The sequence below is a fragment of the Melospiza georgiana genome, chromosome Z (genome assembly GCF_028018845.1).
Source record: "Melospiza georgiana isolate bMelGeo1 chromosome Z, bMelGeo1.pri, whole genome shotgun sequence".
Lineage (NCBI taxonomy): Eukaryota > Metazoa > Chordata > Aves > Passeriformes > Passerellidae > Melospiza > Melospiza georgiana.
This window is the reverse complement of record NC_080465.1, coordinates 38,399,071-38,424,790: the sequence shown is the minus strand read 5'-3', so window position 1 is coordinate 38,424,790 and position 25,720 is coordinate 38,399,071. Positions and strand designations below refer to the sequence as shown.

Here is a 25,720-nt window from a genome sequence, read left to right as displayed (position 1 = left end):
CTCAAAAGCTACACTTCTCAAGAGTTTCAATCCTCCAGTCTGAGCCTGAAAGACTGGCAGAGCTGATCTGCTGTAATCTCAAAGCAATACTTTTCTAATATGTTTTGCTTAAATAATGGTTGCAATCTTGTACTGAAATTTCTGATTTCAACTGACTTATGTATGTGCTAATACTGGATATATAATTCCGCATGCAGTGTAGGAGAAATGTATCTGCTAACACAGCAATATATATTACAAAACTTCCAAAATATACAGGAGATTGAACAAGTCTTTTCCAGGTAAATTATTTCCACAAACAAGATTTTTCCTTTGTTTTTGCACTCTGACAGGCAGGGCACATGGAGGCTTTAATTCCCAATTCCCTTCTCCATCCCTTGTCATGTTATTTCTGTGTCATTATCACTTAACATACTTCTAAAGTCTGTCTGACAGATGTCAGTTAAAAGTTAGACCAAGTCACATCTTGTTTCAACAGACTGCTGCTGTGCATGTGGTGCCCAGTACAAGTGCAGACATCAAACAGTAACTGCTCATAATTCTCAGTCTGGGAAGAAAGAGAGGTAAGAAAATCCTCCCTCACAGGATCCAAAAAATACAGTGAGCCACAGCCTGCTTCTGTGAGTGTTAGAGAATCATAAAATAACTTGGGTTCAACCTCAGCTGTCTTACTCAGAACAGCTATGTGATCAGACCAGGAGACCAGGCCGCTGAGGGCTTTCATCCTGCCAGCTCTTGAAAGCCTCCAAAGATGGAAGTATCACTGAGCCTTTGCTCCACTGCTGGATTGGCCTTGCAGGGGAAAAAGGTTTCTCCTTACACTCAGTCCGCACTGTTCCCAAAATCCTGTTTCAATGTATACCCATTACCTCTTGCACTTTCTGGCTGTACTTTCTTGATTACTCGCGGTTGGTGGGAGGCTGCCCTCAGGTCCTGCTTCCCAGAAGGCATCTCATTTCAGGCTAAGTAAGCACAGTGCATTTGGCCTCCTTGCAAGAAGTGCTCCTGCCCTTGGCCATCTTGGTGGTCTGCTGCAAAAGCTGCTCTTTTTCACCTATGTTATTCTTGCACTGGGGAAGAAGGGGGGCAAAAAGTGGATGCAGTATTTAAATGGATTTAACAAAGCACTGAACAGAAGACAACAGAAAATTTTGTCAACCTACTAGCTTCACTACAGCTTAAAAAGCCCTCATTTGTCCTTTTGACTCTCTCTTCTGTCAGGGTGCACTGCTGACTTATGCCCTAGTTGCTGTTTTCCAGTGTCCCCTCATCTCTACAGAATTGCTCCCATTTTTCAGCTCTCAGTCTGTGTTGTGGCCAAGGACACTTAGCTGACACTTAAATCATGTCAGCTTTCCTGAACTCTTCTATCCTTCAAAGCTCCTATGGCACCTTGCCTACCAGTTTCCCAAGCAAGATTAAATCCTTTCTCCCAGTGTCCAGGATCTGCAACTCATCTTGCTAAAATCAAGCTTGACTGTAATATTATAGTTCTCCCTCATTTGTAAATAACAAATTCAGCTGTGCATGATGGCTCTTGGACGGCCGATCTAGTACATACACACCTGTATCAAGCAGTTATTACTCACATTTTGCAGAATGTACCCAATTGTTTATGTCTTCCTATTTATGGCAGATTTTCAGCAGATATTCAGCAGATTTTAGGGAGACCACAGTCTCATGAGAATCAGTTAGTAATCCAGAGACTTTCTTCAGTTGTTTAAAAGAACAACTTGTTTCTTCATGTATTTTGTCATTCTGATTGATGACCTGCAGCACGCTCCCTCCAGAGTGCCACGTTTTGTGGACTCTCCTTTGATCTTAACTCACACACTACACCTTCTCATCATGGGCATCACTACTACTTGTCTTTCCTTCCTGTCTTTCCTAGAGAGCTAGTACCTCTGTGTTAGAGATTTCAAGGTGCATGAACTGTCCTGCCATATCTCAGTTATTCCCATGATGTTGCAGTACTGTGACCAGAGACAGCTCTTGTTCTTTGTGCTTGTTTGTCAGGCTGTGTACATCTGTGCTTGAGCATGTACAGCCTTCCTTTCTCCAGAACCATCAACACTGCAGAAAATCCCAGCACACTGTCTCATAAAAGTTTCTGCCAGGACTAGATACATTCTGGGCTTCTTTATTTAATATCTTCTGCAACAGCAGAATGCTCCTATTGTGCTGCTGTAGTAGAAACACCTTTTTTAAAAATTTTTTTATTTGGAGAAAACACAGAGGTTTTTCATGTCCTGGGCTTTGATGCAAACCCCAGGAATTCAAAACCAGAGTAAGGTGCTCTGCAACAGCTTAGAGAATTCTTTGTGCTCCATTTACTACCCTATTTACTTCACTTCTCTAAGCAGGCCCTTATGCAACACAATTGTCTCCTCCTTTCTCTGACTCTGAATCACTGCTTCTCTCCTCACTGCTTTTTTGTAAACTTTTCCCAGAAATGCATCTAGGTGAAAACTTCAATGGCTTCATAACATCAAGAGACGCACTTAAACCCTAGGTCTGATTGTATATATAAAGACATTAAAGCAAATCAGTCTTTTCATCCATGCCTTTCCATCTATCATCTCATAATAGAGAAAAGAGTGATACAACAAAATTACAAAGTACTTCTTAATTCAGATCTCATTATTGATGAAGCTTATATGAGAAACAGTAAAAAAGGTCAGTCAATAAAGGATTCAGTGTACCACCAATTATTTGTGGAGTTCCAATGAAAAAAGTTCTTCTAATTAAGTAATAGAACACTTTTACACTGAGAATATACCTGAAAACAGTCATGAAGGATTTTAAATGCTACTAGGACTTAGTTTTTTTAGTTGTATGCACTAAAAACCACTGCTTACTATGCAGTACTATTCCTATACACATCAAGATATCTTCATCTTCTTATAATACCACTGGAAAAATAAACAAAATCCCTGTTATTAAAACAAAATATCAGCTTTCTCCTCTGTAGGGTTACCTTTCAAATAGTGCAGATATGCCATATACAGGAAAACTGGGATATTAATAAATTTCCCCTGAGTAGTGCTTCCCAAGGAAAGAAAGGAAAAGCAACTTTTTAGAGCCAAAAGCAGTATAAAAATAACAGCAGAACATAAACTAAAATCTAACTGGCAGAGTGGAGTGGGGTGTCACAGGAGGTAATGGCATAGTACAGACTTGGTGGGGTTCTGTTCAAAACTAAAGACAGAATTTTTGATTCCTCTATATGTATTAGGAAATCTGGCTAAAATTTGGCAGGAGAATTTGGGCTTTTCTATGTGAGGCCCCTAAATCAAAAGCCTTTTGAATTGTGCTAGACTGTCTTTTACACATCACTGCAAAAATACTACTCTGAGATGCAAAGTTAGTAAGCTCTACTGTGTACATTCCTAGAATCAAATTAATTGGCAGTAAATTAAAATTTAAATCTGTACTGTGCTGTGATATTCTACCATGATTTTGCTTCTTATCATTCTAAATAACACTACACAGAGTATACAAGATTGTTTTCATATTTTTAATATTATTTGAAGACAATAAACTTGTATTATGCATTTAACCAAACTTAAGTCTCTCTCATCACCATAAAGTCTTTAGGAAGTATCTTCAATATATCTTCACAGTATGTGAAGTCAGACAATTACTTATTTAAAAAGCAACCTTTTTACTTAAAAAGGTGTCAGGCTTCTTGACACCTAATTCTAGCCAGTAAGGTCACTGTCTAGAAATATTAATAAGAAATATTTAAAGTGTTCTGATCCATATTGAGGAAAGCATAATAGGCCACAAACATTTCTGCATTCTTACTTGCCACTTTCAGATATGCATCTTTTTCCAGGCTGCCTTGTACATCCCAAATGGCTTTCTTAATAAATAGTTATTACAATAGATTTCTTAAGGTATACATTTGGGATGTTAAAAAAAGACAAGGACTAGAAGAGGACTAGAACAGGAAGTACATAACATAACACTTTGACTAAAGAAATACATGCAATTCCCACATTTAATTGTGTTAAGAGGACACACAGAACTCATTAAAAAATTAAAAATCTGCCATAACTGCTCTGTGGCCTGGAGCAGAGACCTGCTCTAGCCTATTCAGCCTCACTAAAAGCACTCTGCAAGGCCATATACTAGTCTTGAGCTGTAGATCTGAGATAGTAAAGTGTTTGAAAATAATTTTGCAAACTACACTTTAAGGAGCAGGCTTGTGATAAAAACGAAGCCTCAACAAACTTCTACCACAAACAGTGTCCACTTGACACAGACTGGTATTTCATTCTGGAGCCACACAAAGACAAAACAAACAACTGGCAAGTCCTTCAACATCAAGGCAAACAGTTGAGGTTTTATTATTCTTCCAAAAAGCATTAAGATACAATTTACAAGGCCATAATGCCTCCTTTCCAGAAAGGCATCCCAAGAAAGGCATACAGAAAAAACCCATGCACAACATCTTTTAATATTGTCTTATGCTAAAATAGTCAAGCTGGTTTGGTTGTCCAGCACATATCAGAATGACTCTAAAACTGACTGATCTTTAGCATGCATCACAGTTGGTGATGGGGAGAAATCTTTATCAACTTCTGTCATGTTATTGTCTTCTTATTTTTGCAGCTGTCTCTTTCAATTCTACAATCGTCCACATGAAATAAGTCAATCACTAAACAACTGTATTTTCTCTCTCTTTAGAGGAGAGCATACACCTATTTGGGATTGTTTTCTTAAAAAAAAAAAAAAAAAAAAAGAAAAGAAAAAAGAAAAAGTGTTCTGTCATAGAAATTAATAGAACAGAAATCTCTGACTCTCTCACCAATACCTACTGTGTTTCATTCCAGGTCTACCCAAAGAGTAACTAGCTCATTTCTGTGCAGTGTCACATCATCACTGATACTAGGGCAAGCATTCTAGGTGAAACAATTTTGATGACTTCTTCATCCACATCAATTAGCTTGGAGTGACAATTTTACCTATTCCTTTAACATCTTAATCATGGGACTCTTTAAGAATGTTCAGAAGCTATGAAAAGCTCTGAGAAGTTTGGATCCCACATGTTGTTTTGGGGTCAATTTACATTTAAAACAAATCACTATTTTTTAATATCTTATAAAAGATCATATTGTATAAGTACATTATATTGCTTCAAGTGTAAGCTTCCACTTTATTAATAAATATGATGGTTTTCAGAGAAAGATGGGTGAACTGACAGCATCCACGTCCCAGTATTTCATCTTAAGAATACATATAAATGCTTTAAGTTAAGCTGTTTCATTCTGGTCCTAGCATGACCTAACTCCTCCAAGCATTTCTAGTCACAATTTTGTCTAAAGCAAATAAATCAGGTTATATAATTTTCTACAAATAGCTTGAAACTCTAGCAGAAAACTCCACATCACAGGTTTTAGTCACATATGGAAAAGACAAATGGCAATCTTCCCTCTTCCCTACACTCTCCCCAAGTTTGAAGCAGGGCGACATTCTTCCATCCCCTAATCACATGAAATTTAGTTCTCTTCCCTGCCCCCACTGAATCTTTTACACCCAATTCAGCTGTACACTTAATGTATTTTCAAAAGACGGGGGTTTTCTAACATGGCAGATGTGTCTGCAAACACAGTAGGAATCGGAGATGATCAGGTGTTTGTTGTGCTAGAAAGAAATATACTATTCTCAGCATAACTATTGTCAAAAAGAAGAAATACAGTGGAGGGGAAGTTCCTGAAGAACAACTTGCAAGAATTTTGGACATTTATGTATAATTTTGAAAGGGCATTTTTGTAAATGCTTTCAAAGTTTGTTTTTTATAAATGCCTGGGCATTTGAGCTAGAACTAGCCAAGGCAAAGACTGACATTCAAACTCTGTAGCTACCTCTACAAATGTTAGCTTGAATTCAAGCACTTTCCTCAACTTTATTTACCCAACAGAGAAGCAGTTTGTGAAGAAAGCTTCCACTGTAATTTCACTATCAATCTGTCAAACTGAAAATCTTCCTGTTATTTGGATTTACAAAAACCTTGGGGGTGGGAGGAGCACATCTCTGCAGGAGGGTGGAAAAACTTGAACACAAAACTTGTGGTTGCATCTAAGAAACATGTAACACAGCACAGACAGAAAATTATGTCTTCAAGTCATGCAAACGGTTGCTCTTCGTTGAACACTTAAGAGTTATCCACTCTTATTATATAATCTTTCTTGATGCTATGTTTCTTCTTCTTAGGTCACATTCAGAGTTTACTTGCGATCCTACAAAACCTACTACTGCACACTGCTTTATAAACTAGAATACGCCATCTACTGGCAATTTAGTAAATTGGAAGTTTCACTACTTTAAACATTCTAAAAATTTTACTTGTGTTCAATTTAAATGCAAAACTAAAGGAACGGACTCCAGCTAAATCCTGCCGATTGCATTCCAGCACTTGGCATATAAATATTATGAGTAAGTTACAAGATATTTAACAATAAATCAGAAAGCTAGTGCTATACTGTAGGTCTGTTCAGCACAACTTTCTGAGCCCTAATCAAAATGGTTTTCCTTTTTCTCTGTTGTTATTTTCTTATTTTATGAGAGGGAATAAAACATCCCCATGCCCTATTCTGAGGTTTCTAGAAAAATTCAGTGCAGCTACCTGACTGAATTAAAGAAAGAACTGTTCAGAAGATTTTTTAATGGTGGGAGAGTTGAAACATATTTAACTCATGTATTTTAAGAGTATAAGATCCATGTTTTAGCAACTCCATTATAACATATTCATTTCAACATATACATGTTTCTTAACACTGCAGTGTTAAGAACAGCTCAGTAACACAGCTCAACTTCAACATAAATGTACTTTTCAAAGTAGGTTTCCAAGCTTCCCCCCTCCTCCCTCAAGCATTAGAAGCAAAAGGATGAACTCACATTAACTTGTTGCTTAACGCTTCTTATCTTGCTCCACCTTTCATCGTGTGTCAGAATGTTTTCATGACATCATCATCCATAATTACAGGCTGGCTTTGAAATCCAAAGAAACTAAATTTTCATACTTTTCATACTTAAATTTCTGACTCAGTATTTTTAACTAAATTTTCATACTTAAAAATACTGAGTCAGAAATTATGCTCTGTCAGTTGGCCTTTAAAACAGTGATACAAATAAGTGCTAGAATTACAAAATCACAGAATATTCTGAGTTGGAAGAGACCCACAAGGATAATCAAGTCTGACTCTTAAGTGAATGGCCAATATGGGGATCAAATCTACAGCCCTGATAATATTAACAGCATGCTCTAATATCCAGAATTCTTTTGGCACTAAAGAGTATCTCGTTCAGTTTTCCAACTTGAGTCTGTGAGGATACACAGCACTTTGAACACCACCTCACAGTGCAATTTGACATCTTGTCTTACTGCAAGAATTAATATTTTTCCAGAAACTGTCTACTCCTTCGATTTGCTGATATCTTGATTTGCAAATGCTGTTTTTGACGATATTTATTTTCTAAATTCAGGCATTTTCCAAATAGTTTGGTTTAAAAAATACTAAGAAGACAGCTGTCTTTCCATTTTTCCTTTTTTTTTTTTTTTAACTGGTAGAGCAAAAATGACAAAAAAGTAAGGAAAAAAAATTTTTCTCCTGTGGAAACTTGCTTAGCAGTTTTACTTGAAGTAAAAACTTGAAGTAAAGAACTTCCAAGAACTTGAATTATTGTAGTGATATTTTGAAAATGTCTGTGACTTCTTGAAGTATTCAACAAGTATTTAATTTCTCTCCTAGATCTCTGATGCAGCAGAGAACCAGGGGGGAAACTTATTGGTATACTCCAGCTCCACTCAAGATGGCACTACTGCACTGGCAGCCCCTGGCAGGTATTTAACAAGACTTCACCAGAGAGAATTGTGATTGGTAAATTTGTGAGACTATAACATTCTTTCAAAGCAGGTTACCAAAGATACCATCCACTTCACCCGCCAAGCCCCTTGCAACCAAGCAAACCATTTTGGTCTGTCCAAATCTTTCCTTGAGGAGAAAGGAGTTTCAGAGTGCAGCAGACCTCTGTAGTGCAGCCCTGGCAAACCTCTGTGTCACAGAGATCTGCTTTCTATTGAGGGGTTAGCACGATGGGGCAGCAGATTTCAATAATACAGGAATAGATAAGGGAGAGGTGGAGGAACAGAACTATGACCTTTTGCTAGAAAAACAGTACAGGTTTCTGAAGAAAGGATCTAGGACTTAAGAAGTAGCATGGAGAATGGAGATTAGTTTCCATAGGGCATAAGAAACCACTGTGATTCTTGCCTGTGGAAGGGAGACTGGCTTGAGCTACATCAGACTTCAAACACTGGCAGGAGCCCACTTGCAGCAGGGGCTGCAGCTCTTGCCTCTCTTGGTTGGTACCACTTGTGGCTTGAATTATGTGATTTCACTGATATTGTAAATATTCATGGCACCACACTGGGGAATATAGCCTCTCCTGTTCTAATTCTCAGTCTGTCAGGTCATGGTATGGAGAGTTAAAAATCAGACAGCTTCATATATTGCACAGTGCTGTTAGATTGTCAGCATTTCTGGAGGTAGGCAGTATTTCTCTAGTCCAGAAAGCAACAGGTATTGGTGCCATTAAAAAAGAGCCACGCAAAGTGATAAAGACATTTCAAAGTAACACAAATCTGGTATCCATTAGACAGGCAGACATGTCTCCCTTGTTCTTGTAATATTTTTTAAAATAATATTTAAATTATAAGGCGTATTTTCTCCACAAACAGCTGGTCCAAAAATGATTGAACCTTGGAAATGCTGACTGTGATACCTAATTAAAAAAAAAAAAGAGTCAACTAAAAACTGAAATAGTTGTAATTTGAGCTGATGCAGATATCTATTAGGTACTTTATTTGTGATTTTTACATGATGAGGAAGAAAGAGGAACACAGAATTAGATCTAGAAGAAATATTTGAAAGAAAGCAAGTGTTCTTCCTCTTATCTTTATGTATAATGCACTTGGATGAATCAGTTTGAATTCTACCATAATGACTTGAATGTTAAACAATTCATTATTCTCTTCAATTATATAATCCAGATTAAGAAGGAAACATATTATGCTAGAGATAGCTTGCAGAACTAGTATCTGAAAAGTAGGCTGTATCTGTATCAGTCTGCCTGATTGATTTAATTGAAAGATTATCTACAAAATTGAATTCCAAAATTTATCAATCAAAACAGTAGGTTTGAAAGAAACTGAAGAAATAAATTGAAGACCAATGTCCTGAATCTGTAGTATTTAGCAAGCCAATTTCCTTGTTTTACAGTGTATTTACTTAAGTGTGCCAGAAGTGTACTGACTGTAAACATAGATGACCATAAGACATTTTAACCCCATAATAACTAATTATTTAACTTGTAAGAGTAACTTTTCCTTTTACATTTTAGGAATGAATGTTCAGCAAAACAATCCAGACTTCTAATATTTTACATTAATGAAGAAAGATTATTGCAACCTTGTAGATTTTTACCTATTTTTTTGTTTTACTCTTTGACTTTTGAAAATAGAAACTGTGTGAAGGAAAATCCTAGAAGCTACACAGAACTAAGATAAGCCTGTAGCTTTGACACAGCATTTTTTGTTTGTTGTAGGGGAAGTCCCTATGTTACTGGTCTTCTTAGTTAACTTAAAGCATTTATCATAAACTAGAAGCTTCCACTTCATTCTGGGAATGTTTTTGCAGTCATTTTTTGTTCTTACTGAAAAGAAACTTCATAGATTGTCTTATGATTATTTTGTCTGGTTTTATGACTCTTTTGTAACTCATGTACACCACATAGTTTTGTAAGTAAATTTGCCCTTTACATGTTTATTGCTAAACAATTTGAAGCTTCTAAAAATATGAGCTTTCTCTAAGTCATCTGTTTGGGCTCCTACCTGCCTTGAGACCTCTGTGCTTCTCTGTGCTTGTGGAGATATGTCTCTGTTGGGCTGATATCCCATGGGAAGGGCCTGGAAGCAGCAGGGACAGCAGTCTTTGTCTGTCTGTGCGAGGGATGTGCAGAGGAGTTTTTATTGCATAACCTAATATCTACATTCTCCTTTCTGAGGGACTCATGTTATGTGTTTTTGGAAGATATGAACACAATTAAACCGATTGCTCTTAAAAACCTCCACATCAATGTGCTTTATCAACAGAAAACCCGATGGCTTCCAGGTAGGGATTCCTGTGGTTTCTCAAACACCTGCTGGCTTGTGGCCCACAAAACCATTAACTTCAAACTGCAGGTTTCAGTACCTGATGCTTAGGGTATAGAGAGCACAGGGGTTTCGGTGTCCTTCCCTCCTTCATTACACATTTCTTAGACGTGTATGCTACCATGTATCACAATTTTGTATTTGATTTATATTTTACCCTGTAAATACACTCATTAGTAAAACACTCTCATAACCACTCTTTGGTTCTTTGGTAATGTCCTGAGTAATATTCTTATTTCAGGGTTGCTTTTTCGCAGAAAAGTTATGGCTGATCTTGTTATGTTTCATAACATAAGAAAAACTATCGCAGCATAAAAACTATACACAACACTGAATGTCCAGATTGTATTATCATTAAATTGGAGGTTGTTTCCCAGAAGGCTCTTTAAGTGGCAGGGAACAGAGCTATTAAAATAAATTACTTCTTTGTCTCTGGAGAAGCAGGACATAGCTCCGGGAATTCATAGATATCCTGGATACTGTGTCATTTCCAGTCCTCCGCATGAATAATGGGAATCCATCCGTTTAGAAAGTGCAAGCGACCCGTTTACAATAAATGATCTCACCATGTTGAAAAAGAAAGGCTTAAGGACAGGCAACAGACGCAGGGTGAGGCAGTACCGATGTCGCTTTTGGTTTTGTTGTTTAGAGCTCACGGCTCTCAGGAACAGAGAAGTTGCCTAGAGAACTCCCTGCTCCGCCACAGCTGAAGCGCTGGGAAAGGTGAGGCGCAGGAGCACGGCGCAGGGGTTTTCGGCACGGCCTTCCGCGAAGGGCCGCGGCGGGGAGCACTTCCCGGCACTGCCGCGCCCGGCGCAGCCGCAGCGAGGGGGCGGGGGCCGGGGCCGGGGCCGGGGCCGGGGCCGGGGGCCGGGGCCGGGGCCGGGGCCCGGTAGTAGCACACCTGGTCGGACAGAGGCCTGGCCGAGATGGGGCGGGAGACGCTCCGCAGAGCTGCGGCGGCCGCGCAGAGAGCCCCAGGCAGGGAGGAGCCGCCAGGCTGGGAGGAGCCGAACGGCGGCAGTGCGGGGCGCGGGGCTGCCGGCGGCCGGAGCCCGTCCCGGTGCTGCACCGGCCTCATCCCAGCCTGAGGTGAGCACGGCACCGGCGCCACCCGAGCCTGCCCGGGGGCGTGCTCCCTGGGAATGCCCGGTGGCAGGCAGGACTGAGTGAGATAGGTGCCTGGGAAGTTCGGCAAAACAGGTGAAAAACCCCCAAAACTCAAACTCCACCACAGCAGTATAGAACTGTGCAGTAAAATGTGCTTGTGTGCATGTAGATGTGTATGTGTATGTGTGTATATATATATATAGGGAGTGTATGTGTATAGACAACAAAAATAAACAATAAGAACAAAAAGAAACTTAACAAAACAAAACACCACCTGTCCTGGTCCTTTATTTGCTGCTAAAAATTTACATGAAAAATGCAACCCTGTGACCTCAAGGTAAGCAGTGAAAAAGCAGTAACTAATTTCCTGACATTGAAAAGTCGCTACATTGAAAGGTGGCTTCTGTGATCTCACGGCATTTAATAAATGTGTTTCAGTTTCTTTCTGTTACACCTTTTTTTTTTTTTTTTTCCTTTACTGATTCAATATAATTTAGCCTGTTTTTAACAGCAGCAAAAAAACCAGTGGAAATTAACATTTATCGGTCTCACCTACTGCGAATATCCACCTCCTCAATCTCCTAAGGTAGTTTCAGGTTGTTACAACCTAAATGTTACATTCAGCTATTTTATATACCACGGTTTCCACATTCATCTCATACATCAAGCAAAACCATGAACCTTATCAGTTTTGTACATTACGTGTTTTTTCTTCCATGACAGATACTGTGAACAGGCTGTCAAGTGGAAAGACGAAAACAGTGAAAAATTTTAGAGCATTCATTTTACAGTATTTTAACTCTGAGAATTTCAACCTTTTTCTGATGTATGTGAAGACAACTTAAGAGAAGGAATTTACACTGAAACATATGGTTAGAGTTGTATTTTGTGCTGTTGACTCGGTTCTCCCTCTACAGTCTACAAGTTAATGTGAGTTCATCCTTTTGCTTCTAATGCTTGAGAGGGGAGGGGGGTTCTGTATTCTTAAAGGACTTCTAGAAACAAGAAAATGAAAAAGACAGTACTCTATTTTTGCTAGCATAGTACATAGGATTAAGAACTCTTTTTTCACTACACAGTAGCAAGGCAAGTGGCCTTCACTGTGTCCAAATCTTGGGAAGAGAATATCTGTCTTTACAAGAGGAGGATAGGAAATGCTTTTCCTGTTATTCGTACGTTATTTCTATTCCTATGACCTTTACGGACATGAGAAAATTGTGTGGAAAGTTCTAATTGTTAGCAGCTTTTTGGCGTGGCTTGAGATTTATAATCGAGGGACCCTGAGTATGTGTAGATGGATGACCACCTGCAATTGGTATTCCAAGGACTAGTGCTTACACATAGCTTTGATTAGATTATGTGGTTTTAAAATGCCCATGGCATTTTATGTTCAAATTTTTGCAGCATTTGTCTGTTTGGTTACAGTGAACCACTGTTAGCAATACAGAATTTTCCCTGCTGGGGAACTTTCCAATAATGGGGAAGTTTCCTAAAGAAGTAGGTGTACTTACATCAACATTTAAGTTGTCACATGAAGTCTTTTGACAGATAGTTCCTGTAATTTTCATTTGATTGCGGCAGAAACGTGCAGCAGCAGTACTGAGGAGCAATTTGTACAGTTTAGAATATTATTTGCTTTTAAAAAACTTCCACAGATGTTGGAAGCTGGCAGGAGGACAGAAAAGACACTGTGGTAGGTACTGTAAGAAAAATAGCGAGCTTTAGTAAAGGACTTTGATTGATGTCAAGGTCTCAAACTATCCAGAGGATTCTTCTGCTCAGGGTAAAACAAGAGAAGGTTCTATAATGGTTATTGAAGTGGTTTTCTTTTTGCATGTGCACCTGGATTTGACCTGGACCTGCATTTTTTTCCCTCTGAAAGTGAAAAATTGAATACAGCTGCAAACTTTCTCAGTCTTGAGGAAATTTGTAAGTAATAGTCATACTTCTTTTGTGTATTGTAAAGCTTGTTTTCCTCTACAGTGGGAGAAGGCATTCTAGTAAGTGTCAGCAATTGTAGGACATAACCATGGGTCTTGGGACTATAAAAGCTAACTTGCTGTCTGTCTTCCAGGAGTTAATCAGAGCACCCCTCCTGGACATCATGCCAATACTTAGTTTTCCTGTTAAAAAGGTGGATAGGGGTTGCAGGCAGGAGTATGGGTATCTTTCCTGACTGTAGAGCACATCCTGTTTGTTCCAAGCAGTGTACTAGTTCAAGCAGTCTGCTTTGTTATGAGCCGTCGACAGCCACTACTTAAAAAAAAAAAAAGAAAGTATTTTGAGTCTGAGTGTGCTGCAACTCTGGTCATTCTGATAGGGGGAGTGCACAATACCCAGTCTGTCTCAGTGATAGGCTTGTCTCCAGAGTAAGGGTGATTATGGTACTTTTGTGTGATGGGTATACCTCTATCTCGTTGGAGAAGCTTTACGTTGGAGCTTAGTTGGTGGTCTGGAGTGCTTGTTACTCTAGCAGGGGAATCATGATGGAGGCATACTGATGCATACACATTCAGAGAAACTCCCGGGGACCCACAGGATTGGGCTGCAATTTTCTAGTGCTTTCAAGGACATCACTTGTGGCTAAGGCGTAAGTTTGGTACCTAACTACTTTTTGAAGCCTAGTTTTATCAATTAATCATATCTTGCACCATGAGAGTCTTCTTTGAATTTTTCCTGTGCCTATTTTTAGACTATGCTTACATTGTTAACAATGTAATGGATTGCCTTCCTTTCTCAGCTCCATATGCATTGCTTGCTGCAAATCAGCTGTTGGGATCAGGCAGCAGCAGTCTGAGGAAAAGAAGTAACTTGAATCAAATTGTTAGAAGGAGTCTAGTTCCCTTAAGCCACAGCACAGTAAGGGCACATGTGTCTTATGAATTCAAGACAAAATTGTTTTTTCACTGTAATCTTAAAGTTGACAATCAGAGAAGGAAGGATGAAACATAAAAATTGTGAAGAATGGCAGTCAAGATAGAGTTTCATCAGTTAGGAAGTGTCATGAGCGTTACAGTTGTCTAATTTCTTATACAGATTCTGAAACTACCACTAGAAAATAGCTAAAGGCAATCCTTCCTTATTTTGGTGGATGTTTGTGGATCCAAAATTAAAACTTTATTTAGAAAAAAATTATCGTTTTCTGCGTTTATGGCTTAAAATACAGACTTACCAAAAGCAGTGGGTGTGTTAAGATTAAATGTATGAGTCGATATTAAGAAGCATTTAAAAATGTTAAAATGTTGTGTAGGACTATAAAGCCTATGTCAGTAAAGAGGGGAAAAACTTCTGACAGAAAAGTGAAATGACTTTTGTATTCAGATGTAAAGCAGCAGAAATTCAATGCAATAGATTCTGCTTGTAGATTGACTGGCTTTGTCACTGTTTTACAAAGGCACTACTGTGTGAACGGTTGATTCATGGTTGCTACTGCATAAATATATGTTATGACACGAACCACCTCATGAATTGTTTTCACAATATATGTAACTTTGTGAGCCTTCTGGTATGTACTATGGGACCAGGGTAAAAAAGCAGGGTGTATTCACAGTATGTTAAAATCAAATGAACAGGTGGGGAAGAACCAAGTTCTATTTCCTGTACTGAGAGTATAGAAAATTCTTTCGTTCTCCTAATGGGAGCAACATTCCCTGCTATAGTTAGGCTACAACTGGGTATTTGTGAGTACTTATTCACTTATCAACAGATAATGATAAAGGATTTATTTAGCCATCTATCAAGAACAGATGTTTAAAGCAAATAAAGTAAGATGTTTTTCCTGGACCCACCCATTTAGGAAGATTTCTACCTGATTATCTACTGGGTGCAGTTTAATCCTGTTCTTAAATAGGGTGGGATCCCGTGTCTCCTGTCCAATTCTTTGTGTGGATTGCTATGAAGTGTATTTGACAGTGCAACTCAGAAAATGAGTATTTATTTATATTTGTATTATTTTTTATTGGTTTAGGTTCCATCTTCATCATGGGAAGGCCTTTGTTTTTGTATGTATTTTTATTCTACTGGCATTTCCTAAATGGTAAGAAGCCGTAAAAAGCAGTAGAACTATTTTGGTGTGTTTTCTTTCCATGTATAAGCACAGAAATGTTAATTTCTCCAGTTTTCCTTCAGCTGCTAGCATTTGAGGTTTTTTCCCTTAATGCTTTAAGTGAAAAGGTCTACGCATAGCTTTACATTAAACCAGATGCATGTATTTTGATATGGGACCAGGTTAAAATCACTGTCAGTGTTCCAGCAGAGGCACCTTTTCAAACAAGGTACCATTAGCATTACACCAAAGGTTTTCTAGACTCTATCAGACCTGGGAAATGTTGTGTATTCTTTAACATTGTGCGTAAAAAACAATTGGCATTTATATAAAAAGAACCTTCCCATTGCTGACACTTGCCTGTTACCACGACAGAGTTTTCTCAAAGCAACAGCTGATGGCTGTGCATATACAGTTCACTGTTTTTAGTACAGCATCACACTGTGTGTGTACACAAAGCAGGTGTCTGCAGATATGAGTGCAGATTGTGTGTGTATACAGCAGAGGTCTTGTGTTTTATCACATACTTGGACAACTACATACCAAAATGTTTAACTTTTCAGAACAGAGAATGTACTTTGGTCCTTAAAATTTCCTGTGGATATGGTAAGACATGACTTTAAAGATTAGGTGTATTATTTAAAAACTAAGTTTTCTTCCAAATTTTGTTTTTCAGCTTTATTCACAGTTGAAGCTCCTCAGTCACTCTGCATTGTGGAACGTGGGAACAATGTGACCATGGAATGCACATTTCCAGTGAATGGGAAGTTAGAGTTTAGAGATTTAAGTGTCAGCTGGGATAAGAAAGATGAGTTGAAGCAGGTTTATGTACTTCACAAAGGAGAGGAAGACCTCAAAAATCAGCACAATGACTTTAAGGGAAGAATAAAATTGTTGAAAGAGAATCTGAACTTGGGACAGTCTGTCCTTCAGATCACTGACGTGAAGCTCAGAGATGCAGGAATTTACCGCTGTGTTGTTGCCTATGGGGGAGCTGACTACAAGACAATCCACCTGAAAGTTAAGGGTGTGTATGCTACTATCGGAGGTTCAATATTGTGATACTCTTAAAAGATTTCAGAGGAGATCCTGAAGTAAGATATATCTGGATTAGCAGTTAAAGAAACCTAATTGGAGACAGGAGCTGTCTGATGGTGCTTGCACAGCTGTGTAACTTAGGCTTCTAGGTTTAGGTTGAATCCGTGTTCTGTCCTTTAAACCTCCCATGACATGTAAGGAATCAGGTTGCAAATCATGTGTAGAGTACAAAGACCATAAAGCCTAATGAGCTTTCTAAACCACATCAAATTTGTAATAAATCCTGTACCTCCAGTTACAGACTCAATAGTATTACTTACCTTTCCTGTCAAAATCCAAGCTGAAACTTGACCCTGGGGGCTGGGGAAAAAGAAAAGGTGTCTTTCCTTTAATACAGGCTGTTCTTCTAGCTTCCTATTGGTAATGATTTTTTCCCCCAATTGTTTAGCTCCTTACAGAATTATAAACCAAGGAGTGGTGAGCACAGGACACAACGAATGGAAGTTGACATGTCAGTCAGAAGGATACCCAGCAGCTGAAGTGATATGGCAAAATGGAAACTACGAAGATTTGACTTATAAGGCAAACACAGAATTTGAAACTGCAAATGACCAGTTGTACCGTGTGACAAGTACCCTCACAATCAAAAGTGGAATTGATGACATTTTTTACTGTATATTCTGGAATAAAGACCTGCAAGAAAATACAACTGCCATTTTACACCTAGCAGGTAACACTTCTGAATTTCATTTATGGTAATACACTTCAAGGTGCTAATGTAATTTTGTCCCAGTCGAATTAGCTATGATTTGTTTCTTTTTCCAAATTTTGAAGAGGCTAGACAGAAATACCCGTGTCATTAAGTTTTGCTATTAATGTATACTTTCACCATACTAACATGTTCATCATGCATGTATGGTCAGAATTTAAAGACAGGAATTTTGTGTGACCTGCAGGTATCTGGAAATTGAGTCTAAATCTTTTAAAAGTTCCATTATTTGGAAGACATGGATCTCAGCATCTGAAAATTAAATCCTTCCATCTTCCAAGATTATTCTAGTTTGTTGATGATTACTGTCACATAAACTTAAACAATATGGTCTTTTCCTGCCACTACAGCCTTTGCTTTGAGCATATTTAAATTTAAGTACTTGTATACAGATTTTTTTTCCCTCATTAAGTCAGAATTAAAGGAAAACTCCTAAATGGACAAGACTAATACAATTCCTAATTAAACCTTTTAACTGGCCAGCTCCTCTTCGGCTTTTGCTTTTGATTATTCTTTTCTGCATTGTCGCCTGATATGTTTTCAACCAGACAGGAGACCCAATCCAACTCAAAAACAGTATTTCTCTTTGTCAGACTGTTACTGAGGTCATTTCCCTGATGCAGTTCACCATCTAGTTTTAAGAACACCTGTGCAGTCACGCTTTTTGGACATGACAGGGGTTTGAAACAGCCATGTTTAGAGTGAGAAAACCAAGTAATTCTTTCAATGGGCAAGTCTGATTTTAACAGGAAAAATATCTGGAATTCAAGGAGACCACTTACCCTTTCCATCTGGAGCAATCATTACCAGATGAAAAGAGCTGTGTCCTCTTTCTCAATTACCTTTTTCGTGTAATCCTGGGAAACTAAGCCAGATGTAACACTTTGACAAGCAGGATTCTGATGGGATCAAAGGCACTATCACATGGAATGCAGAGAACAGAGAAAAATATTAATATGTTCTATCTTCCCCCCGCCTTATTTGAAAAAAGTGTTGCGTACATCATTAACACCTGACCTTAGACACAATCTATAAAGTTGTTATTATGTCTTAATTGCTCATAGCAAAAATAATACAATGAAAATGAAAGGCAAAGGGAGGATCCTATGCAATTATGTAATGTCTTATCTCCCACCTGTTTTTCTTGAAGATTCAACTGATGGCATTCTCCAGACTAAGAGCAGACGCTTTGTTGGAGCAACTCTCATTGCAACTGCTTTTGTTGGATCAGTGCTTCTATTTCTTCTCTTCATAAGAAAAGGTATGCAAATTATTTATTTTAGAGTGTCTCAGTTATTAGCAATCTGCTTTGTTAATTCATCCTCACTGAGTGGAATGAGACAGTTTTTTACCATATAATTTATTTCTCTTTCTTTACTGGGCTTGAGTAGATACTAGCAAGTTGACAGAGGGAAACAGGTTATCAACCCCTCACAAACCCCACTTAGCCATGCATGTTTGTTAATCTTTCTTATAGGTAAGGATGTAAGCAGTAAAATTAGTGTCTAACCTATTGCATCATCATCATTTTTTACCTACTGGAAATTGAAGGCTCCTCTTCTGTGTCTTCCTTTTTGACTGGGGACCAGAATGCTGGTAGCAGACAGGATACTGGAGGTTTTTTAGTGGTTCTTATTCTGCATTCTCTGAAATAGAGAATTTCACTGACCTGTGAGAGCACCTGTTTTTTTTTTAAGTGAATATTTCATTGATTTCCTTACTAAGTTTTGAGCTTTCTCAGTTCACTTCCTGAATTAATATTGGATATTTTCAACATCACAGTATGTACAAAAGCTAAAGCGTTTGGCAATAATTTGTTTTCACTTGTTAGCTAACAAAAGAAAAACTTGAAGAAATAATTTGTAGGTTGTCTGAGTATGAAAAGACTATAACTAGCACCCAAAATAAAGGAAAAAAAAGTTTTAAACTTGTTACTTAAACGGAAAGAAGTACTGTTAATTTATTTTTCTTTCATAGGTTGGGTGGGGAGGGGGGTGACTATGGAAAAGTCCTGAGAAAAGTATTCATAAGCTTAACAGGCTTGCAGGTGATTCTAACAGGCTGCAAGAGGACTGCAGATAATCCTGCAATTATAAGAATATACTTGCCCTAAGAACATAATAGGAATAGGAGGAGAACATGAAAGTGGAAGAAGGGACAGCAAAATCCTTGACTGCTCGAAAGAATCCCACTGGGGATTTCATTGAAGGTCAGAAGTTTCCTAGGTTGCTTGACTAAGATTTATTGTTTTTGTGTGTGTGTGATAATGCACATCACATTAGCTTTCATATCTATCTATACACACATACACGTGTGAGTGTGTGTGTGTTTGATAAACTACAAGTTGATTCAAAAGCTAAACTGTAAGTTTACACTGTAAGTGACAAGAAGTTTTTATCTTGAATCCTAAGCTGTCCTGGGTTACTGGACAAGTGATTGTTTCAGAACAGAATCTTCCCAGAATGTGAGCATTTTTCCCCTCAAAAAGCACTGAGAAGATGATCCCCTTTCTGTTCCCTGTTTTCTGATATGTTCAAATTCTGGGTGAAAAGATGCAGTGGGAAACCATTTGAACAAGTATTTTCCAGTGATGTTAGCGCATAGTATCAATGGAGTTCCAGCTTAGAAACAAGAAAAGGAGGTTGGAAAGGAAACCAACAGATTGGGAGTACTGAAGAATTTATTTTAGAGTTTTGAAAGAAAATTAGTATTTTGAGAACAAATGTAATGTGTTATTACATTTTTAATGTAATGGGCTATGTAATGTGTGCCCCTCCCACCAATGTGTTTAAGCTCCTCAGTAGATCTAAGGCAAGTATTTTGGGTTGTTTTTAAATTGTTTTGTTTTGTTTTGTTTCAGCTAGAGCAAATAAGGGCAACAGAACACCTGTGGCAAGTCCATCAATAGCAAGTATGTACATACGACATAAATCTAGCAGAGTGTGATTCTTGTGGAAATAAGAAATTCTCTTGCCTGAGAATTAACTTTGTAATGGTGACAACCAAATGGAGATTTAAATTCTATTTTATAATGCTTTCTACATTTCATTTACGTAACAACCATAAATTACAATTGAAGAATGGCTTTTCATGACTGTGTCATCCTTTCAAAAGGAATGAAAAGCATACTTGTTCCAGGAACTGATGCACTCCTGATATGCACAAGAAAAGGACAGAGCAGTATATTGTCTTTTGGAAAGTCTGCAATAGGATGGGACAGGCTCTCTGGAACGTAATAGCTCAGAATGGCATCACATCCTGATGTGCAGACTTTTTGCTGCAATTTGAACTGTGTTGGCACATTCCTCTGTTTTTTCCAGTATCATAGCATGCATTTGGGGGTCTTTGTCACAACTTTCGTGACAGAGAGTTTGGCCCCGTTGAGAGAAACTCAGGGAAGCTTTAGTTTCTGTGTTGATATTGATGCTATTTACTATGAGCAAAGCTTAGTGGAAGGGCAGCACCACCATGACAGGTGCTATGGAAGGAAATGAAGAAAAGAGACTTAATATTTACAGCAAGAGAGAAGAGATTAAAATCCTTTTGCTGCCTGTCAAGATGGCTACTGGCTGACTTACTTTTAAGTTGTGGTATGGGTATTTGGAGACCACCACAAATTAAATTGCTGTGTGAAAATTGGTTCATGCTGGCTATTGGCATTTTTCTGAAGAAAAGCTCTCTTGAGAGTACTTGCTCAAACAGAAACAGCATTTACTGCTAATCTCATCCCTTGCTCTACATTCAAGTCACTCTAGATCCTGAGTGGCCTGAGGTGGCAGTTTCTAACACAGATCTATCACTATAGGAAAAGTTTAAGCTATGCTCACTGCTGCGTGTATATATGTCCTTTGCTTACAGAACATGCAAAAGATAAGGATACACACAACTACAGAGATGCTTCTTTTGAAGACAGAGAGCTGAAATGTAAGTATAAATGATGAAGGAAAAATTAGTAGCAAATTTTACACAGCATAAATCATCCTGGTCACTGGAGCATTGATTAAGGACTGGTTTATTTAGCCTCTTGTTTCAACAGACAGAGCCTTCAAGAGATAATACAGCTTTGCATTCTGTGTCTTACAAACTCACCATCATAACTCATTGTGTACTGTTCTTTACATCAAAGAATGAATCTAGTTTTTAAAATAGAAAGATATACGAAGGAAAATATGATGTGGAGATATATAAAACCCCAAACCAGTCGCTTTTCCCAGCTTGCACTTTTGCTATAGAAAGAGCTGTTCATGCATATCTGTAAGGGTGGTGGTGGCAGTGAAGGAGGGGACAGGAACCTGCCACAGCTACTTGAGCAGGTCTCAAGCTGTGCGATTCGCTCTCAACAAAGCAAGAAAATATATGAATCAAATATCTCAAATCTGTGAAATATCCTATGGTGTGGAACAGGAGGGTGAAATTATTGAAGTTTTTCTCTCACTTTCTTGCTGACTTCTAAAGCACTTCAATTAATTGCATCCCAAATCCCTCCCTGCTACACTTTACTACAGTAAACTTACAGGTAAGCCTGCTGGTCCTGCAGGTGTCGATCTCCAAGCACAAGAGTTAGGGTCTGGGGATATGCCACTGGGAATACTGACAGAGGGAGCACTAAAGGTATTTAAAAGAATTTTAAAAGGTTTTGAAAGAAAGGAGGATCTGAGCAACAGCAATCTCACTGTATTTGCTAAAGAGCACTTCCCACACTGTTGTATGTTTGAACTACCACTTTTATTTACTCCATGATCATCTTTTCCTGTTTGATCTTTTAATTAATTTAATTTTAGATGAAAGAAACTTTTTGGTACCTTCATACTCTAGGAAAGGGGTGCAAAACTGTGAAGTGTTCTGTGACTTCATCATTTTGTAATTTGATAATTTTTTCATATAATTCTTCCTGTTACAGATATGCAAATTGAGAAGACCTAGAGAGAACAGGGGAAGACTTTTTCCCTCTGCTGTGAAGATTTGTCAGCTCAAATGTTCTGTGTTATATATACTGAAGGGGATATTATTTTTTTGTATTTATTGTGTGGTGGCAATCTTCTATATTGTTGTAACACAGGAAAAATTTAATGAAGTTAAAAAAATTATTATAGCATAAAAATATTGAATAGATTCTGTATATGTGACTAGATAGTGAGGTATTTATTTAAACATCAAAGTTTCTACCTTCTCAAGTTTAGGCAAATGTGTCTTTCAAAGATTTCATTTAATTAAATGTATCTTTCAGGTAAAGCACTTTAGGTCTATGACCATCATGAATTTCATAGCTAGCTCTTGATAGATCATCTTCTGAACCTTTTTTTATTCCTTCTTCACCTGAGCTCACAATTTCCTGCACATAACTGGTTTTCCATAGTTTAAAGAATCTTTTCAATACTTTGATCCTCATAAAAGGTGCAACAACACAAATTGCCATACATGCAGGGCATTTTCATTATTAAAATACCAGATGCTCTCAGCTAAGCCTGAAAAAGATGATTTAAAATTCTTGGTAATTATGGTTTGGAAATTAAATAATACTAAGCTTTTTGATATTTTCTTTGAAAAGCATTGTGGACATTTAATTTCCTCATGATATTGCTGGCACTACTTGGTTACTGCTCACTGTCTTCTGATTTACAGTCTGGGGATAATGCAATTCTTTGGACATTTAGGAAAAACAGCTCTTGCTTTACATTATCATTTTGTTTTCTTGGGAATGGGAAAAGGAAAACATACTTACTTCTAGGACATGAAATAACTGCACATGTGATTACATAGAAATGCTGAAGAAACCTGTTCTTGGTTCCCGTTTCACAAGTTATTGTTGTCTACATTTTGCTAAGTGCCTAGCTTTTTGTGGGGGGGATCATACACACGTAAAAAAAAATTATTAGAATGGTATTCACAATTGTATTTTTTTAAATAAAACATGTTTTGCTTTTCTTGTGGTTTTTCCTGCTTTCCTTAACCTGTCAGCAAGTAGTGTAAGCTCTATTTGCATATTTCTGAGAAAAAATAGTATCTAAGGATTAGGTGTAGGAGAGAGTCTACAGCCATGACATTCCTCTAATGGCTCCCACAAAGAACAGATGGCAGAGAACTGGAATCTCATTGGACTCAGATTTTATTTTTCATTTGAAAATAGATAATGTATTGTGCAGTCCCAAGAATGTGGACACAGTCCTCATTTGTGAATGCCAGGGCTTCACTGCTGGCAGTATTCAAAGTAGCTAATGCAAGGTTGTGTTTAATAATCTGAGAAAGCTGTCCTCTTTAGTAGAATAGAGAAATGTCTGTCAGAATCATAATGGGGTTGGTCAACAGTTCAGTAAAATAGTTACTACAGAGTCATTTCCCTGATTCATTGCAGACCTTGTGTTTTCTGATACTGATTATTCCCATTTGACTCTTCAAGGTTACCATGTGAACTTGAATATCTCCTCCTGCTTCCCAACATGCTTTTTGAATCTAGGTGTCATTGAAGGTGATAGCCAAATTTTAATTATTTACAGAGAGGTTTTTGAAATATCAGGGCCATTTGTAGACAAAGTACTGACTCAGCACAAAAATATCTAATCATATCACCCCATAAATAATTCCCTTTCCAGACAAGATAACTTTTTCACTTTCTACTTCCTGTTTGGGACTGGACAGCTGTGTGCATTTTACAGTAAAAATGAAGAAGTCTCCTCTTGTTAGTTCTTATAAGCCTTTGCAAAGCAGTGCTTGCTTAGTGTTATGGAACTGAAATTAATGTCTTTATCAAACTCTACTCTACAGCAGGAACTGTTACATTTCTCTTTTCCCAGTAGGAGGAAGGGCAAGTTACTGTTGAAAGTGCTGTTTATCAGATGAGTAAGGTAATGAAATGAGGGGATAAAAATAGAAATTCTTTAGCTGAACCCTAACTTCTAAAATGACAGTGATTGAATTCCTGAGTGGTTGATGGGAAGCATAAAATTTTGCTACTTCTTTAGAAAAGCAGGACATGAGGCGAATAACAGGTAAAGCAAAAAGCCCTGCCCTTACTAAATAAGCTCTCTTTTATACTTCTCTGAAATACAAGGCTGAACTTGTCTAATCTTATTTTAGAAATTAAGCTTTTAGTAGAATTTAAGTTTTGTGGCTTCGCTTTTATGAATATAGGGAGACAGGCCCACATGTTTATCCTTCAATGCCATAAGTGGTTTCAGGTAAAGTATTTTCTGCTCATTACACAGGGATAATACACATCAGAGTGAAAATAGAGCATTTAGTTAATGAGAAATAGGTAAGTGGAAATCCTTCCTATCCTAAGACAAAAAATGTAGTTAAACACTATATGTGTAATAACATTTTTTCCTTCCATTAAAAACATTTGCATAATGCTTCAGTGTTTTCGGATATCTGGAAGACAAAATACAGCAGCAAGCAGGAGCAGACTTAGCTTCAGTAAGCTGCATTTTACCTCCTAGTAGCCAAGCATTATTAGATTTTCAAAAGTGCTCAGAAAAGCCTGGTTCATGTGCACAATCAAAATTGGCTTATTGCTATTTCAGTTCAGGACTCATTTATTTTACAAATGTAACTATGAACCAGTGTGGTGGCTTGCTTTGTGATGTGGCATTTAATTTCGTAGGATATAAAAGCTATTGAAAATTACAATTCCAATAAAGATCTAATAATATGAAAAATAGAATCATTGCTGTTGACGTGCACAGCTTTCCATGGAGCAGAACTGCAGGACTTTTTGACTGTGTCCCTTTTCCCCTTTGGTTAAAAAATTTCCAATGGTACATCATTCAAGCATGGGCTAGACAGGAAAACAACAGAGGCATTAAAAGTGGAATTTATGCTTTTGCAGACCTTAACTGTAGGACTTCTGTTTTTTCAGCATATTGTCCCAGATTCACTGTCTCTCTCTCTCTCTCTCTCCATATTTTTCTGGCTCTGCAAGTGTATGATTGTCCCAGGCAAGTCAGAGGCTACTGGGTTCTTGTGATGCCCAAGGCAAGTCACTGATTCTTGGGCGATTTCACTGAGCTGTCTCCTTGTTCCAGTACGGGAACACATGAAGAAAACATACTGTAGGCAGGACTAGCTCAGAATGAGCAGAAGATGGTGATGGTGATTGTGAAGTAACTTTGGTGTTTCTTTTCTGTCATCCAAATCATTGACTTCTGCCAAAGAAGTCATTGGAGCTCTTTCGGGAAAAGGTGAGACTACTCGTGAATTACTTTGTGTGACAGGGCTACACATGATAAGCTTACTGAAGAAGAATAAAGTAATGTAACAGTGGTTTTGTTGAGCTAGTTTGCTCTGCACTAGGCAGCAGGAAACATAATTTCATAAATCAGTCTGGAACTGTGAGGCAGGCAATCATCATACATGTTCCCAAACCAGCTAGGATTTGCAGGAGTAAAGTCACAATCATTTTTGTGTTGAGGCAGAGCACAATTCTCGCAAGCAGTGAGAATCTAATAGGAGACAAAAGAGAATGTGTAGCACAAACACATCTGTATCTCTTTTATGTCTCTCACTCATTATGACATCATAAATTAAAATTCACTCATCATGT

At 38.0% G+C, this 25,720-nt stretch overlaps 2 protein-coding genes across 2 annotated transcripts in view; one reads left to right on the top strand and one right to left on the bottom strand.

The window, feature by feature from the left end:
* PLGRKT (plasminogen receptor with a C-terminal lysine) overlaps positions 1–11,300 on the bottom strand; it is a 29,172-nt gene extending 17,872 nt beyond the window's left edge. Inside the window, 1 exon segment of the mRNA XM_058044546.1 lies at positions 11,124–11,300. Coding sequence (XP_057900529.1) covers positions 11,124–11,300 — 177 coding nt within the window.
* A 1,896-nt stretch (positions 11,301–13,196) lies between these two features.
* Positions 13,197–23,024, top strand: LOC131095811 (programmed cell death 1 ligand 1-like). Its single transcript, XM_058043925.1, has 8 exons — positions 13,197–13,258; positions 15,297–15,365; positions 16,051–16,401; positions 16,861–17,142; positions 18,332–18,442; positions 20,042–20,092; positions 21,040–21,105; positions 22,082–23,024. The coding sequence occupies exons 2-8, from the start codon at positions 15,311–15,313 to the stop codon at positions 22,102–22,104; spliced, it is 939 nt and encodes a 312-aa protein (XP_057899908.1). The 5' UTR covers positions 13,197–13,258; positions 15,297–15,310; the 3' UTR covers positions 22,105–23,024.
* Positions 23,025–25,720: the final 2,696 nt, after the last annotated feature.

Bases quoted from the DNA above. Each gene is read 5' to 3' on its own strand.
- LOC131095811 (XM_058043925.1), top strand. From the start codon at position 15,311: ATGGGAAGGCCTTTGTTTTTGTATGTATTTTTATTCTACTGGCATTTC. The intron at 17,143-18,331 runs GTAACACTTCTG...TTTTTCTTGAAG, and splicing joins TGCCATTTTACACCTAGCAG to ATTCAACTGATGGCATTCTC. The intron at 18,443-20,041 runs GTATGCAAATTA...GTTTTGTTTCAG, and splicing joins TCTTCTCTTCATAAGAAAAG to CTAGAGCAAATAAGGGCAAC.